At 41.0% G+C, this 19,746-nt stretch overlaps 2 protein-coding genes across 2 annotated transcripts; one reads left to right on the top strand and one right to left on the bottom strand.

Annotated features, from left to right (window-relative positions):
• Positions 1-933: 933 nt before the first annotated feature.
• mlana (melan-A) lies at positions 934-4,372 on the top strand. The gene is made up of 5 exons (XM_088071584.1): positions 934-1,220; positions 2,427-2,519; positions 2,685-2,781; positions 3,258-3,365; positions 4,089-4,372. The coding sequence occupies exons 2-5, from the start codon at positions 2,431-2,433 to the stop codon at positions 4,155-4,157; spliced, it is 363 nt and encodes a 120-aa protein (XP_087927710.1). The 5' UTR covers positions 934-1,220; positions 2,427-2,430; the 3' UTR covers positions 4,158-4,372.
• A 41-nt stretch (positions 4,373-4,413) lies between these two features.
• brd10 (bromodomain containing 10) lies at positions 4,414-17,933 on the bottom strand. The gene is made up of 10 exons (XM_042508983.2): positions 17,408-17,933; positions 16,155-16,887; positions 15,047-15,247; positions 13,343-14,967; positions 12,779-12,840; positions 12,229-12,318; positions 11,991-12,106; positions 11,557-11,771; positions 8,748-10,781; positions 4,414-7,178 (listed from the first exon to the last, which is right to left on the bottom strand). The coding sequence occupies exons 2-10, from the start codon at positions 16,874-16,876 to the stop codon at positions 5,179-5,181; spliced, it is 7,065 nt and encodes a 2,354-aa protein (XP_042364917.2). The 5' UTR covers positions 16,877-16,887; positions 17,408-17,933; the 3' UTR covers positions 4,414-5,178.
• Positions 17,934-19,746: the final 1,813 nt, after the last annotated feature.

The following is a 19,746-nucleotide window of genomic DNA, read 5'->3' as shown; positions in this document are numbered from 1 at the left end:
AAATCAATAGTGACTCAATTTCATAAACAGATTTTGGTCTCCCTCTTGTGGAGAAAAAAATGTATATTTCTGCAGACTAAAGCAGTGTTTCCCTCTCTTCTAGTCTGAATAAAGTAAGCAAGAAAAGCAGGCACCCAGACTGTGACACATTCATTTTTCATCACACAACAGATCTTGTATTGCACAGTTTTTTAAAAATAAATAATATTAAATGACAATTGTAAGTAACCCTTTCCACAGAGATTACATGGACATCTAATTATTTTAGAAAGGCAAAGTGATCTATTGCTAAGTGTTGTGTTTCACTGTTGTTTTAAAAGTCTACCCTTAAGTTTGTACATCCTCTGTCAGTCCTCCAGAAGAGAATACATCAAGTATTGCTTTTTTAATACTTTAAAACCTGAGAAAAGTGGTTTGATTTCTTTCAAAAACACGGAAAGAAGGCAACAAGCAACTTAACAAGATGTGGCACAAAAATTAGCAAAAAACAAAACACCAAAAATGTATTTTCCCCATTTCCCCATCTAAAATAATTCTATGATTATAAATATTTATTTAAAAATTATTTTCTAATAACCCTCCGCTCTTTTAAAAACAAATTTCAAGTTAATTTTGTTAACAGTTTTAGTAATTTCTTGCAATTTGTGGAACATTTCTTGCCCTGTTGTTCTATGCCTTTTCCCCATAAATTTGCTCAGGTTTCAAAGGGTTAAACAGCCTGTGAAGGGCGATTAAACTGCTGTACAATAAAACTGATATCATCCAGATTTCAAGAGGTTAAAAGTACAGTATTTGATAAGAAACTTGTTGCCATGCTGTGGTACTGAATTATGGAGTAAATTTAAGGTTACTCAACCTATAAATTTCTTATAGCTGTTGGATTATGATATTTGCGAATAACAATACCACACACACACACACACACACACACACACACGTTCATGTGAAAAGCCAGCAGCTGACGTTTGTAGTTTCACGAGTGGATAATAACGTTGCGTTCAAGACCGCGGGGTTTCACGGTAATTACTCTGCTTCAATGGGTTTAACCATGAGCCTCTAACCCGTGACGGTCATGAGGGTTTTCTGCCCCTGTCTGCTCTCCGGCATACCGAGGAGAGATATTTCAGGAGGAAAGTCATTCAGAGGAGAGAGGAACAGGTCTTTTTGAGAAGGCATCCCCACCAGAGGAGCTGCACTCTGTAATCGAATTATCCAATTTGGTAAGATGATGGTCTGTTTGTTTTTTTTCTTGCATATTATATCATAGGCATACTGTAGAATAGTTTGTATTGTGCAAAGAGTTACTATTAATGAATGTTATTGTCAGTTGAAGTCCAAATAGCTTCTTATAACCTATCCAGACAAGATTAACAGATTTGATGCTGCAGAAGACACTGCATGGCATCAATGGATACATCTCCTGCTACAACAACAGGTGATGTTGTCACCAAACAAGAGCAGATCCACTTTGTAAAATGGATCAGATTATATTGGACTGGTTTACAGTTTTTAATACAACCTGTGAAACCACACTACCCCTACCTATTTTTTATGCAAATTAAATTTAAGTTTGACCAAAACATTAAATATAGTTATGCATTTTCGTTAATGAATACAGCTAGGCTACACATTCACATATTCTTCAGCTAGTTATAAGATTATTGGGCAAAAGAGCATCAGACAATGCAGGTGAGATGGAGTGTGGTTGAAAATGCAACAGAACACAAATTATGCTTTGAGTAGTGAGAGCAGTGATCCATGAAGTAATCAACACAATATTCTTTTGATAAACATATTCAATTGAGCTTTAAATGTTCAAATGTTGGAAATAACTATCCGGAAACTATTGTATTCTGTGACTCAAAAGCCAGTGACTTAAAAGTTTGTTAGTGGATAGCTCAGCATCAATATTGGGCTATCTGAACAAAGTGCAACACACAAAAAAGCGGCAGGGAGGAGAAATCAGTCAGAGATAATCCATGTAAAAATGCTTGAGGCTTTTACATACCAAAAAATGCAATATTTTAGCTTTCCGTTTCTTTTATCACAATGAAATCAAACTAACAAAAGAGAAATTATTATATTCTAAATGGCAACAAATCAAATTAACAGCAACTTCATAGTGGTTAAGTGTGTTTAGACTGACTGTGTTCTGCATTTTGTCACTGATATTCATATTCATACATCATGCTGTGGTGATAATGTTGTTCTTGACAAAGGCATATTTAATTCAGTCATACAGCAGACTGGTTTGACAGCCGGCATGATAGTCTTGTTTTTGTGTTTACATTTTTTAACTTTATGTACTTTATGTGAAAGGGAAGAGAATTTGATGCACTGAAAGAAATGATGGTTTTTAAAACTATATTGTGTTACTACAATGTACTTGGTCAGTTTATACATAGGCTTTTTCTGTTGACTTTCAGCTTGATGCCGTGTAATCGTACATACGGGATGCCTCGGGGAGACTTCAACATTTATTTTGCCAGCGGCAGACGAGGATACGTCAGAGCTGAAGAGTATGTTGTCTTTATTATTTTGAAATTCTTTTGCACCATAGAGCCTTAGGTATTCTGGTCTTCTTTATATAAATCTTACTATATAATTATACTGTGTGATAACTGTACAACTGATATGCCAGAGTAAAAGATTAACTAACTAAAAACATTTGTTGTGTGCGACAGGGCAGTGGGTATAGTTCTGCTGGTGGTGATCCTGGCAGCTCTCCTCATCGCAGGCTGCTGGTACTTCAAGAAGAGGAGTGGCTACAGAATAATCAGGGTGAGGCAATCATACTTACTTCAGTGAAGTATTAGCCGTAACATTTTAATATGCCCACTGAAGATTTATCTGTGCTATTATAACTAATTAATGCAGTTATTTAAAGTTTTTACAAAATTCCATACACACTACAAAGCAATTTCCATTTGCATTTGATGGCTAAATCCATCTGACATATCTGTGTTAAAATAAAAAAAAAAAATGCTGTCTTTAAGCTGCTGTTGGTAACTTTTGTAAAAATATTTTTCTGTCATATTTGCTCAAACTTTCAATATATCCACACAGTAGTACATGAGAAAAACAATCTGTGAAAGAAGGCATGTTCCTCTGCCTCATCGTGGTGCTCCTAATGGCATGGAGAATCCACAGCTGCTGAACATTTTCATCCTTCATTACTCTATTTTCTTCCAACATATCACTGTATTCTCATTTCATGCTGTTTTCCATCAACTCACCCATCTTTCTCTCACCTGCAGAGCCCGAGATCGGGGTCACCAGGTCTCACAGGAGGCCAGTACTCAGAAGCAGGACCTTCCGCAGATAACAAGATGGCTCTCACTGACTTCGGCAGCTTCCGATCTGCGGTGAGGGACAGGAGGTTACCCCATGACTAACCTTACTGGCTCTTTAGTGTATCTCCCTGCCCCTAAGTCAACTATTTTTAGGAAAAACATTGACGACAACACAGTCAACAACTGGACACATACAATGTCTTTTTCTGCCTATTAAAATTATATCTAGCATTTATGATACATCACAAAGTAACTAGTGGGCACAGTTAAACTCTGTACAATCTTCGACAGAGGGTACTTTTCTGGTACAAAGCCTTATGGCTCTGAGTAGTGTGTAGAGCACGTGAAGGTGATGCAATACATGCCTGAAGGGGAGATTATTGTGTCACCAGACTAGGGGTGAGCATTAAAAATGTTTCATTCCAAAGGGAGGTTTGTGTATCCATGTGTGCCGGAAAAGATCAGCACCATCACATGTCAGATGAAGTTGCTGAGGCATAGTGTCTTTTAACAATTCCCATCCTTTTATAATGAAGCAGTCACTGTTGAGTCCATTTATACAATGACTAAGATTGTTTAAAGTTGAGAGTGCTTCAAGTTTCTAGAAATGATGCTAAATTCAATGTGTGTACATTTTTGGTGGAATAATATAGCCTTTAAAGAAGCAATATTGGTTAGAACATTCAGTACTATGCAAAACTAAGAGTTTAAGTGAAAATGTATGACCCTGTCACAGTGTAGGAATTATTCTCTAAATGTCAAGTGTTTTCATTGATTTGTTCCTTTCTTTTTCAGATTCCTAATGCTCCTCCAGCCTATGAAAAGATTTCGTCTGGGCCGCTGCCTCCTCCCTATTCTCCCTAAAAGACAGAAGATGCAAAGATTTCAGAAGAATGGAAAAAACTGAAAAACAAATTCTAAACTTCACCTGTTATTTAATAATCTGATGTCGCTGTCCTTGTTTCCTTGTGCTTTGTAGCCAAATCTACCAATAGGTGAAACTATTCTATCACTCACTTTGTAAATGTATTCATGAGAATGAACACAATGTAAATACTGTAGAATAAACTCTAAAATGATTTCACAAGAGTTTGTGTATAAGGAAGCAGCTCAGACACACTTGATGGGGACAGTCGCATTGTTTATTCCCATGCAGTAACGTCCACACTTGTTCAATGAAAATGTACCTAGTAAATATTCTTGAAAAATCTATATGGTAAAAATAAATAAATGTGACTTCAAAACATTTTATATGGGCTCAAACATGTAGTACAAATTCATCTATTAGTTTATTTATATTTCTAAAAAGTAAAATGTAGTTTCCAAACAGTTACTAGTTGAAAAAAGGACAATGTGACAGAATCTGGATAAACAGTTGTATTGTTGAAACTGACAAAGTAGAACAAGTTGTACCAATGAAAGGTATGCCAATTATTACTCATTGAAGCAGTATCTAATGGCATTGAAAAGTATTACAAAAGCTTGAGTTGAAATTCATTTTATCTACCCTTCCATTCTACTGCTTTGTTATAACAGTTGATATTACTGGCCATGAAGTAAAAAATAAAATAGAATAAAGGAAAGTCAAGAGTCTATAACATTCATTTGAGGGCAACCTCACCAGTTTTCACTTGAGAAAACCATCACAGTATACATTTCCAGTATGTCTGATTGAGCATACAGTTTACCTATAAGATGATCTAATCAGATTTTATAACCTATTGTATCCTAAATGTAAGTTATGAGTTAAACTACAGCTGAAGAGCATTTTTTTTAACTAACCCCAGGATTACTACAAGCAATGTATATGAGACCTGGTGAAACTAAGCAGCTGAAAAGTGGTGTTTTAGTCCTCACATTGCTGGCACAGTTCTGGTTAACTGGTTCATTTTCTGTCCGTCTGTAAAGGCTGTAAAGAGGAATTATGTGTGTTAAGTGCTCCAGTGGAACTGTTAGGGGAAACCACCAGTGCATCTGATGGTTTGGGGCAGGCAGGCAGCTCAACTGGATTGACCTGGCACTGAACTGTGTTCAAAACAGCGCCATCTGGACTAATGAGTAGCTTGGGTGCTACATTGGTATGCGTACCTAAGGATAAGGTCTGCAGAGAGTGCTTTCCAAGTGCTTCATTGGTTAGAACGACAGGTGGGTGGATGGTGCTGTTCGTCTTCAGTGACGTGATTGGCTGAGCTGGAGTGATTATTACAGTGCTGCTGGCAGAAGGTGCCGTAACCACGGGTGCGGTTTCAAAGGTGTTGACAGTGCTTCCGATTGGTGGAACCGTAGCAATGGGCAGCGTCTGCATCCTTGACACTGCATTTACAATTGGTGGGACAGCCACTGTTGGCAATACCTGTGTCCGTGTGCCAGCAAGCAATGATTGCACGACTGCAGGCACTGTTTTTTTGACTGATGTGATGCCTAGTCCAGTATGCACTAAAGCATGTGATGGAGCAGTTGAGGGTGCTGCGATTCCAACTGCTGTCTGCTGGGGCTGTATGCCTGGGTTTGGGGTTGTCACTGACACCACCTGCTGGGCAGGAAGAGAAGAAGCTGGTGTGCCTGCTAACACAGGAGCTGCAGCTGAGGAGAGGGGTGCAGGAACTGGTGTGACAGGGCTTGGCAAGGCAACAGCTGATGGGCTGGGTAAGACAGACAGGGACGATAGAGGTGCTGACAATCTGGACAAAGGGGGTTCTACCTCATGCGAAAGGGTGGGTGAACTTTCAGCTCGCGTTGGTGCACCAGCAGCTAACCTGATTGGAGTCAGTGTTGAGCCGAGTGTGCTAGTTACTACTGGAGAAACTGGGGATGGTACACTGCTGAATCTTGGCGGAGACTGAACCAGAGTAGGTGTACCTACAGGTGGCGATGCAAAATTACCAGCCTGCACAACTGGCAACCTCGGCAGAGCAGACACTACATTTGTTTTACTGGGTAACCACGCTGAACCCATGCCAGGTGTGCCCGTTAGCCGGACTGGCATGACATTTGGAGTGGTTGCTAGCAATGATGGACCAACAGCAGGTGTGCATGCTACAAAAGGAGAACTAACGGCTGGCACACCAGGCAGCCTGGCTGGGGATTTGGGTAAGACTGGTGCTCTAGGGGCTACAGTGACATGACTTGCGCCTTGGGGAGGTACAGATGCTCCAGTGCTGGGAGCATTGGCAGTAGGCACTTGTTGTGGTGCAGGGCTAGAGATGATAAGGACATGGCTGCCTGGACCCAAACCCTGGGGAGGGACTACAAAACGCGCATTATTAAGAAGGATCTGTGTGCCAGCAGCAAGGGGCGTAGAGGTGTTGATGACTATCCTCTGCTGAATTGTGCCAGTAGCAGAGGTGCTGAATGGGGTATTGGTGTTTGTTGCGGAGGAGATGGGTGTTTTCTTGAGAGCAAGCTGAGAGGAGGATAAGAAGGAAGTGGCTTCCTCGCCAATGCCACTTTGGATATTTGAAGGCTGACGAACAAGAGTGGGTGTGGAGGGTTGAGCTGGGCTACTCTGCACAGTAGTAGTTACCTGAGCAGGAGAGCTGCTGGTCAGTATACTTGCAGGAATACCAACGTCCTTCTTGATCGTGTGTCCTGCCGGCAGAGTGGCAGCAGTAGACATGGATGTGGAAGAGCCTGGTTGGGAGATCATAGAGAAGGAAGGGATACCCTGGAGCTGACAGCTGGTGGTCAGAGGAGCGTGAGAGGCCAGCTGGGCAGAGCAGCTTGTGATGGTATTTGAACTTGTAACCGTGACAAGTCCAGTGGTGTTGGCTGGCGGATGGCCAGTATCTGGCACAGACACTGGTGTGCTCTTGGAAGGAGAACATGACAGGGCACCGATGGTCTGCCCAATGGTTGTTGTCTTCCCTGACAACTGGATTTGAACCCCTGGAGACACAAAAGAGATATTTTATTTAATAGCTCTGTTGATAATGGGCCTGTATTTAGCACTACCACTTTAAAACTATATTTTAAGTCCTCCACTTGAGTTGAGTCCTCCACTCAAAAATGTGTTTTTCTGATATTTATGTTCCCTAAAATGTGTGAACTTTACTAATACTGTCTTGCATCTGTGCAAAGTTTGTCACTACTAGAGAGGTGTTTTTAAAAAAGTGTGCAATGTCTGTGAACTTCCCTAAAATCTAAAGAGAGAGGGATAAGGTATGTCACATTCGAAAACCAATCACTGTCCAGTACAGTAAAAACACATATTAACAAGGGGAACAAACACTGACACAACACCAGCAAAGAAATGTGAAACCTCCAGCGCAGAGCAGACTAGTCAGTACATAGAGTGAAATTTTGAATCAATGTGTTTTGACACCAAACATGATAGCGTGTGCAGTTTTTGAATGAAAACTGGACCCTGGAGCTATTTTTCATTGTCTATCAAAACCCCATCATAGCAGATATAATTCACAGCCATTAATGCTGTGTCAGCCACTGCCATTTGGCATGCAAGCTAACAGACAACATGGTAAATTTAAAGATGCTACCTACAGTTAACATTCTGATACATCTGCTAGTCATGGATGCTGGTGCACAACAGACTCCTTGTCTGAAACTGAGTCTAACTAAAACATGTATTGCTGAATGTCTCTAATATTTATTGTAATGCTACCCATCTTGATGCCCACTACTTTTTCACCAGTTTTCATGCAAACTGAGAAAGTGGAAAGTGGACAGGAAACCGACCACAAGCAGTCTGGTGGGTGGAGGCCAAATCCAGAATTTGTCAATGGCAGAGAAAAAGTAGGTTTTGGGTTTTTTTTTTCTATTTTACTAATATTGTTATTCATGTGATCTGTTGCGAATTTAATTCACTGTATTTTAATTGTAATTGTGCTTTGGCAATGGATGTCAAATATCCTGTGAATAAAGCCGATTGAATAGAATGGAGTAGATCTGCTTCAGGCCCCTTTTTAAGAGCTTTTTTTCTCACCTACTATAAGGGAAATGATGTTGAACAAAATATTTGTATTAGCACTCTCAAATGTATCCGGAGGGGGACTTTAAACAACTAAACACTGTAGCATCTAAATAACACCCCATATTCCTGTAACCACATTATAAACTCCTTATATACAAATTATTATCTGTCCTGCTGCTGCAAAATTTACGGACTGACTCAAACACAAAGTACAGCAGTCATTATAATACCTGTAAAAGAGACAGAATGCTTGAGAGTGTACATATGTTTAAGTATGTGGGTATTTGTGGATATTGGTGTATTGTATATTTTCTTTTTCTTTTAACCAAAACAATGAATAAAAAAACAAATGTAGGGCAAAGACATAAATGCATTTATCCTGTAAATTGTGCTACATCTGCATTACACAGGCATTATAATTGTACGTATTGTAAATATTTTTTTCTGTATTTTTGAATCTGTGGTTTTAAAAATACAAAATAAAAGTAAAAAGAACACAAGTAAAACATTTCATCAAACAAACCCACCTGAGGGCAGAGTGATGTTCTTGAGCTTGGACAAGGCTTCTGAGTTGACACCAGTTTGGCTTGGGGTTAATCCCATGTTTAGAGTATGATTTGTTAATGAAGTGGTCAGCAGCTGTCCACTCGTCCCCGCTGATGCTGTCTGCTTTGGAATGCTTCCCACGGAGGTGGAGGATGTCGCTGTGGGCTGGCTTATGAACATGACTCTTGAACTAGGAAGTGATTTTGTGTAGGAGGGTGTACCTTTTGATAATGCTACATTTGAGGTGGAGGAAGAAGACGGAGCAACCAGGATGAATTTAGTAACTTGGGATCTCTCCTCTGTACTGGCCCGCTTCACACCAGTCTTGCTGATGAACTCTGCTTGTGTGAGAACTTGGGGAACACCAGAATTACTCAGTGACGGGACGACAACAGTATTTTTTACTAATGAAGCTGGGAAATGAGAACCAGCAGCAGGTGTCTGCGCTAGTTGGCCAAACTTTGTTGCAACTGGAGAGCAAGCTGAGGTGTTGGAGCCCTGACTTAAAGCAACAGTAGTGCATGCAGTCTGGCCTCCAAGGCCTGTAACTGGAATGTTACCAGTGACTGCAGTGAGCATGGGAGTTGTGACAGTGGAAGGGGACTTTAATACTGGAGAAAGCTGCTTTTGAGGTTGGGGCAATGAGACACTTGTCCCTGCTGGGGTGGTGCAAGTGGAGGTCTGAGAGGGAGCAGACGAAGAGAGAGTCTGTGATGTCTTGGACACGAGGAAGGCTTTAAACTGAGGTGAGATGGTGATGACTGGACTGGTGGGCAAAGAGCCAAGTGCATTGTGGTCTGAGGATGTCTGGACTTTGACGATGCCCGTATTGCCTCCTCTGGTTGTTACCAAAATAGACTGCGAGTCACGGATGCACACCGTCTTAAGCTCCTGTTTAGGGTCTGCAGATTTAGTAGGGTCAGTAGAAACTGCACTTGAAGAGGTTGTGATGGGTGAGGGGTTTGGTGTGACAGCTTGCAGTGTGGTAGCTTGAGGACTGCGGACTTGTGCCCCCTTAAACGCTGCTGTGTTTAGGACGCTCTGTTGAAGATGAGGGGAAACAGAAGGAGAGGGGGTCTTCACTGTCCTGGCATCTTTTAGTGGAGCCACTTGCTGAACGGGGATTCTGTTTTCAGGAATAGTGAACCCAGGCACATTGGTAGACATACATAAGGGACTGGCCTCTTTAGAAACTGGGACCTGAATGCCCTTGGGTTGTTGCTGAAAAGAAGACGACTTTTCTTCTGTTTTTTGAATGAGAAGGTTTGAAGGCAGAATCACCAGTTGCTGCATGATCTTTTCCCCGGTGTTCTGGTCCACGACAGGATGAACAGATATCTTAACTGGGCTGCTGCTGTCCTTCCTTACAAGGTGACCCAGCCGCTCAGGTACTTTGTACACCACTTGGACAGGACTTTTTGGTACAGTCTGGGTTGATTTTGCCTGTGGTGATTTAGGAAGAGCTGCCGTCACTGCAGCCATTCCTGGCTGTCTCAGTACTTCAGTCTGTTGTAGTCCTTGTGCCTGTGTTTGTTGCAGATTCTGCTGGGAATTGGATGGGGAACTTTGTGCTTTTGAAAGTTTTGTGGTAGTCACTGCAGAGGTAGGCAGGGAGACCCCTTTGCTCTGTCTATCTACGTTGTTGATCCCTGGAAAATCGGCAGGCCGTTTCATTAAGGTCACTTTGTTTCCCACACTCTTAGCCAGCAGGGTGGGGATGGGCGTGTAGCCCTTAGGTAGTCCAGTGGTGGGATGGAGGATGGGGGTTCTCGGTGATAGCGAAGCCTGAGCCGGTACCCTTGCTGCCCATGTTAAAGTTGAATCCCTGGATTGATTTGATGGTCTCAGTTCAGATCTAGACTGTAGCCCAGAGTCAGGGGCAGGAGTACTAGTGCTGCTCCCAGTCTGATTGGTGTGTTTCTCTGGGCTGGCCAGAGGGTGTTTAAGGTGGTTAGAAGGTACATAGGTCATCGTTCTCTCTCCAGCAGTCTCAGCCACAAATTCTCTGGTGCTCGCTGGGAACATAATAGAGTTGTCTATTAGGTTTAAAGTCATATAATTCCTCTACAACAATTAACCCTTTAAGACCTAGCTCGACATCAGTTTTCTTGTGCTGCATTCAGACACCTTTCACAAGATGTTTCAAAAACATGGGGGAAAAAGCTTGGCACAACATGGCAAGAAATGTCCCATAAATTTGAGGCATTATGTAAAAGGTGACGAAGAAAATGACCTGATAATTAGTTTTGAAAAAAGGAAGTTGTTAAAAAATATAATTCTATTATTATTATTATTTCATTATTATAATATTAAAGTTTAACTGTAGTTAAAAAAAAAAACTATGGAAAATGTCAAGAAAATTATGTTCATAATCAATATAATTATTTGTTTGAAATTATGTCACAGAAAAGAACATATATATATATACACTTTTTAATTTTCGGCACTCTCATTCGTGTCATTTTTGGTGTGTGTGTTTTACTTTTTTCCCCTTATTTTCTGGTAACTTTTTTGTAACTTTTTACTAGTCTCGTTATTTTTTGGGCGATGTGTTGTTAAGTTGCTCACTGCCTCCTTCCCATGTTTTTAAAACAAATCTAACCAATTAGCTCAGGCTTCAAAGAGTTAAATTAGATCAGAACTGTGTAAGGCCCTGTTCAGACAGAGCAAATTTTGATGCTTGTTACATTTCATAGACATCAGGGCCTAACTGCAGTAAAACTCTTCTTTTATAACTACATTAACACTAACCACAATTCAAAATGTTAGATTCTGTTTAAATGTGTTTACCTCCACTCCAAAGACCTCTGGGGACCATATGCTCCAAGTCCTCCTCTTCTGACCTTCTATAATGATCTGAAAGTGAACACACCTCCTTCCCCAAACTCCTTTCTTCATCATCATCATCGTCATCTGATGATGAGGAGGAAATACATTCTTCACGCACAAAGTTATTGTACTCTGGGTGCTTCTTGAAATCATCAAACTCCTTCTTCAAACGAAGCCTGATGTAGATGGAAGAAAAGAAATGAAGAGAATGTCTCCAGTTGAGCGATGATTATATGATAAAAAGAGCTATTTAATTGAAATTGTGGTCAATATACTTAGTGCTGCGCAGCTGAGCTCCAACTGCACAAGCCTAAGAATTATTATCAGGATAAACCTATAATAAAAATATTGAAAAGTCTTTATGCCGGTTTGATCTAATCATCATTTAATGTCACCTGTTCCTTTGGTAGGCCTTGATAAGTTTGGGTTCCCAGGGTGAAAGCTCATTCAGTAGTCTGATCAGAGTGCTGTGGAGGTCTTTCACTGCTTCTCTTCTGTAATACCACCGACCCTGCCAGTTCAAACATCAAAAGGAAATCTGAATCAAGTTACAAACATTAAAATGTGAAAAAAAATGCGTGAGCCTGGACAGCTGTGAAGGTTGCGAGTAAATGATCTATGACTGGCACCTACCAATCTCTTTTTAGTGCTCTCCAGGTCATCCAGCTCATCTTCTGTCTTACTGATCAGCTCTCGCAGCTCCTCAAGGCTGGTGCATACCAACTACAGAAGAGAAATAACAAATTAAATAAGATAAGAAATAAGACTTTTTTAATCCCACACAGGGAAAACTCACACATTACAGCAGCAGACACAGAAGCCGAGAAAAATGCAAAAAAAAAAAAGTCTTTTGAGTGCAAAGGATAAAATATTGCAAAATACAAATTAGATAAAATAAAAGAATAAAAATAAAATAAAAGAATCTATATACGTTACATACACCTTTTAATTATACAGACACTGTGCGTTCACGATTGATAGTTGCACAGGATAACCAGGAATAAGAACATTTTAGTAAAGAAAGAGAGAAGCAAAAACAGAGGGTGATAGCAGAATAACAATTAAATTAAGGTTCTAATCTTTTTTTCTTCAAAAAAAAAAAAAAAAAACTCAATAAATTCATCACTAAAAATACACTGCTATTGAAATAAAAGTAAATATTTTTCAGCATCAGTGGGACTACCTTAAATGATGGCTCAACCGCAGGTTCATCTTTAATTTTCTTTGACGACTCAAGCTTTTTTACTGTCAACAAGATAACAGATACATTTGTTGAACTTACAAGTTATGACTGAAAAGCAAAAACTAAATATTAGAGCAAATTAAGAAAATGTCACGTATGGAATTGTGGCTATAAATGCACACTTACAAGTGAATGCAATACAATTGTACTACCCCCATGCATACATCACATGCACACATTATATGTCATAGTCCATAGAATGAGGTTTGTACTTGTACTTTATTTGTGGGATTATAATGTAGACTGGTCAATTATTATGACTGTTTTTCATTCCTTTATAATTTATTTCTTCTAATTAACGGGTTCGGAGTGGATGTCTATGTTGTTTACTTTTTATGTTTATGTACATTTGGAATATAATGTGTAGAAATGTTATATACAGCTGCGAAAGAAAGGGGAAATGTATCACTATATTGTCGTTGATGAAAACCAAATAAAAATTAATTTCTAAAAAAAGAAGAAAAGAAAATATTGGACTTACATCAAAATTGAGATTTTGCTCACCTGTTTTATGTTTTTTCTTCTTGTCTTTTCTTTTAATCGTTGTTGCAACCCGCCGCACTGCAGACTTGGCAGTCTCAGCTGGGGGAAGCCTCATCCCTTCCACGTGCTGCAGCTGCTTGTGCTCTCCTTTCACCCTCGGCAGCTGTTCCCTCCCTCGCTTTTTCTTCTGCCTTTTTTTTTTAGTCCAGATTTTGTCATTCGCCCTCTCTTCACTTGAGTTTTGAGAACTCTCGGAAGACAACTGTGCCGGCAGTCCTGATGTGCTACAGAAACAGTCGTGCTCTTCAGATGTAACATTAATAGATTTGCTTCTACAACAATCCAAACAGGAAGACCTTTGGTGTCCCTGGCTGGGACCTCCTCCTTCCATTTTGATTGGTTTGGTCGGAGAGGCCAGATTCACTGAACGAGCAGGTGACCTGCCTGTGTAGCTGTGCTCCCCTACACTCAGACAGGGCTCCTGTGTCTCTGCTTTAATGGTGCGCACTGAGCCCAATGAGAAGCCCTGCTCCTGTTTTAATGTGAATCGCTTGGACTGATGATCCAAGTCTACAGTCTCTTCTTTCAAATTCATTTCCACACCTCTTCCTACAGTGGGGCCAGTGTGTGAAAGGGATAAGGAGTGCGTTAGTATTTTTAAGTCCAATTTAGAGTCTTCACAGGAGTCATCATCAGAGCACCCTGATTTAGACCCCTCCTCCTCCTTCTTCAGTGACCACAATTTAAACCTTTTTTTATCCTCTTCTCCTTCCCCATTTTCCCCTTTGAAGAGTGTCTCTGCTCGCCCCTTTCTAAAATCATCACTCTCTCCCATGTCCACTGAGCCTCCATAAGAGCCCCTGTCACTTTTAACCTCCTCTTCTTTCATCACATCTGACTCTTCACCCTCTGTACCTGGCTCTTTATCAACCCTTTTGACCCATACAGAAGGGAAAGGGAAAGCTGGGGGTGTGCTGGGACTCTGGCAGTAGATTCTTAGGTCTGCCCCACAGAAATGTGGGAAATGTATATAGGCATTCTCCTTGCTGTCATAACCCAAAATAGACTCCCTACATTCATGGATGGGCTGGGCCAGGAGAGCATCCTGCACATGTTTCTGCGTTTCATACACATGATCACACAGCCCCTTCAGAAGCCATACTCGCTGGTAGAAGGGCAGCAAGTGAAAGGGTTTCTCCTCCAAAGGGCTCACCTCCCCGAGAGCGCTGAAAAACTGTTTGCAGAGTCCAAGCTGCTCGGCCCGACCTGGCTGATCATGGGACGCACCAACAGCTCGATACCAGCCCATGACCCGCTGCCTGAGTTCTGATTCCCAGCGGCGGTAAGGCAGGGCAGGCCGGCGGTGCAGAGTGGCCCTCCGCTGAGATGGGGACAGTAGGGAAGACATGATTTTGGACAGGAGGAGGCTGCAGCGGGGCATTAGCAAACATCGCTCCAGATCAAAAAATACAATCTCTGGGAGGTTAAGAGCAGTCTGAGCAAGACAGAGGAAGTGCCCTATGGCAGGGAGTTCCCAAAGTGTGTCCACAGTGTGGGGGGAAGCCTGTGATAGCAAAGTCTGCTCCCATTCTTCTACCTCTTTGGCTGACATTTCCTCTGCCTCCTTTTTCTCAAGCTCACGTTGCCTAAAAAGTCAGAAAATGTGTGTAAATTGTTGGATGGTTTAGGGCAACAAATTTTAATCTCTCTCAAATATTGTCTTACCTCCTCTCCTCCTTGACCCTCTGTTGTTCTTCCAGCCGTAGAGCCTGAACCATGATAGACTCATGTCCACCGACAGTGATGGTAGCCAGGCTTCGAGGTGCCAGCCTCCTTCTTGTGGAGGTGCCACCTGGACCTCGTTCTTCCTCTGCGCCAAAACGCCCTTTTGAAGTCACTGCCAAGGTTGTCTTCTCTCGCAGGGTCCTAGTTTAACAGAAGAAAAAAAAAGGTTTCAATATAATTAATGTTGCTTAATGTAAGCTGTATGGATTCTTGAAAACAAACAGTCCATAAATACCACTGATGTAACCCAACAGTAAAACATCTGTTTAAAATACATTGACGGTTAATTTTTGGAAATTTTTTTCAAAATTCTTTCAAATTTTTTTTTGATGATATGAGAATATTTTAGAACAAACAAATGCAGCAGAATAAGTGTAATAGCTGTATATGTCGACATAAATGTAGATTGCCTTCAAATATTCAGTCAGTCATCATTCATTTCAGTCATTTTCTGTAACCGGGGGGGTGGGGGGGGGGGAGGTCTCTCAATCCATTAGATTGTAAACAACAATGAATCATAGAGATTCAAATTCTGTATAAAATATTAATAATACAACAAAATAAAATCAATCAAAAATTACACTTATAAATCATTGCCAAACACAAAAACATTGTCTTTAATCTATAAATGATTCAACACAACTGAATTTGCTCCTGGCCGGAAGCAATTACACTTTCAGTCACGCCTCTTTTTGCCGTATGTAGCAGTATGTTGTTATGTCAACAAGATTAAATATTGTCATTGTGACAATATGAATTTTTCTTAGCAGATTAAAAATTATACTGGTAATATCATGGACAATATAATATGGCGCACCTCTATTATGCCATGGAGAAATAGTGGATGGCAATTAAGCAGTTCTACTACTATAGTTCAAAAACTGCATCTACTTCATGTTTGTGAGCTTACTTTGCCAGACAAACTTTTGTTTCCCAGCAACATTAACTTATGATGCACATGACATAAAAACACCCTTTGGGCCCTCTATTACTGCTGCTGTATAATGAGTTTCAACTACATTCAATAGTGTAATTACATTATGTTTACCTGGATAGCAATGTAAGCTTCTGCTCCAGCATGATTTCCAGCTTTTGAGCCTGTTTGGAGATCCAGTGGTCCACCCCATGGTAGCGATAACAGTTCTCCAACATCAGCCTGAAGTCTGCAACAAACTCTGTGATGGTCTCATACTCTTGGTTGATAAACTTCTCCTCCATCCTCCGCAAGCACATTGACTGCCTGAGCTGTGCCTGACCCCGGCCCCTGACCCCTCCAATGCCATGCTGAGCCTCCTGGTGACCGATGGGGTGGAGGAACGGGCTGGTGATCCCTTTGTGCTTGTCCAAGAGAAAGCCAGTGAATATCCTATAAGCTTGCTGGACCTCATAGTTCATGTCCTCCTCGAAGCTATTGCTGTTGGTGGAAATGCAGACCTCAGGCAGAGAGAGGTCACTGTTTGAAAACTCTGACATGCCATCATTGCTCAGTGAAAGGTGGTCACCTTCAGCAGTAACATCCCCACTGTAGCCAGGACAGTGTAATGCTACCATAGTCTCAACTTCACAAGTGCCGTTGCTGAGCCCGTCCTCAGTTATGATCAGGCCAGTGTCCTCCGTTCTGTTGCTCACCCATTTGGATTGTGAGGACATGATGCCAGAGTTGGGCTTCCGGGGGGGAGAGTCTTGGTCAATCACATTCAAGTCTTGGTTGTGGAACAAGGGTTGGCTACAAGCTGCTGTGATTTGGTCAGTCACATCCACCTGATCCATGGTGCAGGCACCTGAAGTGGGTAACAGGTGTCACATATGGTGAACATTGATTTTGCAAAAAAAAACAAACAAAAAACACAGCATAGTTTTGATGCAAGGGGAAACTAAACAACGACAAAAAGCATTGCTTATTTGGCATTTCTGATGCGAGATCCACAATGAATTAAGATGAGGTGTGCATACCTGACATACAACATCGCTAGGCTAAATTTGCTGACATTTCCTGCCATGGCAGGTGCTCATATTATTTCAGCCACATGATGCAACACTCGTATGATTATGTCAAGACAATTGAACTTACTTTATCTACCTGCCTAATCTTTGCAAACTTTTCCTTCCACTGGATCAATGGCTAGCTAGCCTGAATTTAGCTCCTAGCGAGCAAGCTAATGGTAGTTAAAACAACATTAAGTAAACAAACTTTGTTCTGTTTGCTCATAGAGTGATAAACAGTGCACTTTCTTATCACGTCCGGTCTCTTGTCACGTGTATAACAAGACCAAAACAAACTGACCAGCCTGAACAACATACCTCGACGTTTTCAGTGCGGCTCCAAACACGCACCAGGCAGGACAGCTTTTAGCAAGCTTAGCAGCCACGACAGCTTGCTAGCTAGGTTAGCTTGCTATTGTCTCCAATCTGGGGCCTACAATTGCTGCGTTCGCTGTCCATAATGAAAATACTGGAGTAATTAAATGTCCGGCAGATAAAAAGTTATGCAGACATCTCATGTCGTCAGCGCACGGAGTGATGTCAGTGACAGCAAGATGGCTAAAGGAGCATTAGCCGGAGTAACACTCGCTGATTGTCCGACAATGCACAACAGTTCATTATCACTAGCCATCCAGCTAACCAGCTAGGTTTGCAAGTTGACAGCCACTTTATGACAAGTAAAAAAAACCTAAATTCACTTTAAAGACTAATGCGCGCCTTGAGTCAGATATCCTCTGAATCCCGTAGACTTCATAAAAAGATAGTGACCGACCACTCTGTCTGGCTTGCTTTTAGACTACTGTGCCGTCCACTTCACTTCCACCCTGCGTGCGTCCGATGCAAATGTGCGCAGCCTGACGTAACTAGGCTGGTCGCGTGCAATATTAAATTGTTATTTTGGTTTTGGACCTGACGCACATGACACTCACTCACTTTACACTGTGTTAACAACGTTGGCGTGACTGTTTCACCCATTGTCTCTTAAAGATGAGTATCTCGAGACAGCTGTCACTTTGGGGGAAAATGACATCTTATCAACAAGGATATTGTGCGCGATAACAAATCAACAAAATAAAACTGCAAACTCTCATTCATAACTTGAGTGTCTCTTAATTAGTCTCAGAAATCACAGTGCGGTACACTTCAATGCACAGTGTAAAACTTCACAGTTCTTACTTTTAACCACTTGGTGGCGTTGGTCGCTAGTGTACAGCAGTCAGCTGAGTCTTGTGGACAGTATGAGCTTCATCTTTGCCCATTGCTCCGCCTCTCAGGTAACGCTTGGCAGCAAATTGTCCAAAATGCTCCACTACATGGTTATTCTGAATTATTTATTTATTTATTCAAGAGTTTTGAAAACAGTACACTCAGTTCCTAAAATCCTGGAGATGTTCTCAAATCCCAGAAATGTCCTAATATTCAAGAAATGTCCTACAATAAGAGTAATGTTCTGAAATCCCAAACATGTCCTAAAATCCTAGAAACGTCCTAAAATCTGAGAGACGTGTATGGAGCAGCTGCAACTTGCCCCTGGCATTTGTCATTTTGTAAAAGTGGACCTCAAGCAAAGCAAGTTGAGTATCCCTGGACTGGTGTGTGTAAATCATATCAGCGGAGGCATGATTGGTACACCATCTAAGAGGACTGAGAACCTGACAGACCAAAGTCAGGGCAAAAACCAAATCTGTTATGTTTTGGCCTCTTTATGTAGACCTGCTGCTATAGTGAGATTAGTTGTTTATCATTAAATGATATGTCAAAACAGAATTCTTTGCTATATTAAGCACCACATATTGTTTTAACACAGCTGCTATGTTTTTTAAGTCACATGAGCAAAAGACAGATCACACAACATCATGTATTACTAGTTTATACTGACAGTTAAAGACTTGCCTTTGGCACATGGAAGTGGTCTCCAGCTGAGACAATTGTTAATTAAGCAATTATGCCACAAGAGGCGTGTGCTTTACAGTGATATTAGCTCAGCTAGGAGGTATTGTCAGGAAAGGGGTTTTCAGTCCATATAGGCCCTCTTTTCCCTTGTGCATTGCGGTGGTGTGTATAAATACTTCAAGGGACAGCCCATGATGATGGACTCTGGGGAGAAGCTTTATATGGAAAGACAGATTTGTAAGGCAGTGTATAAAAACAAGTTTTTGATTAGCTATTTGAAAAGTGTATTATAATCACCACAGTAATAATATGATATGGGCTATTTCAGGGCAAAAAGCTTAACTGAGACACATCAGTAACCAAAACCAATACCCCTACATAAGATTTTGCTCTGCATAAAGCAATAAAATACAGAAAAATATTTAAACCAACACTGAAGAGGAAGACGTGATGTAGATTTTCTTTTATTAGGCGCAAACATGCAAAATAATTTTTAAAAATATAGTTTCTGTGCAGTAGGAAGGTACACCAATAAACAAATAAAAAAGCAGTCAAGACATTAATCAACCAAAGGCACAGCAGAACAGGAGAAATTTCAAATTTGAAAGTGAAAGTTTGGGCTGATCGAAGAAGATCATCAAAAAAGTTGCTTCCATCTGTGTGCAGAATTAGGTTCCAGCTGACTGCTTTCCAAAAACATCTTGGGGCTATTAGGTTTGATTTTCCGGCATATCAGGCAAGAATTTTGGCCCAAGGCCATTGAA

Source organism: Plectropomus leopardus, chromosome 20, assembly GCF_026936395.1.
Source record: "Plectropomus leopardus strain MGB_pleo_1.0 chromosome 20, ASM2693639v1, whole genome shotgun sequence".
NCBI lineage: Eukaryota > Metazoa > Chordata > Actinopteri > Perciformes > Serranidae > Plectropomus > Plectropomus leopardus.
The sequence above is the reverse complement of the archived record's forward strand: the minus strand, read 5'-3'. Positions and strand labels throughout refer to the sequence as shown.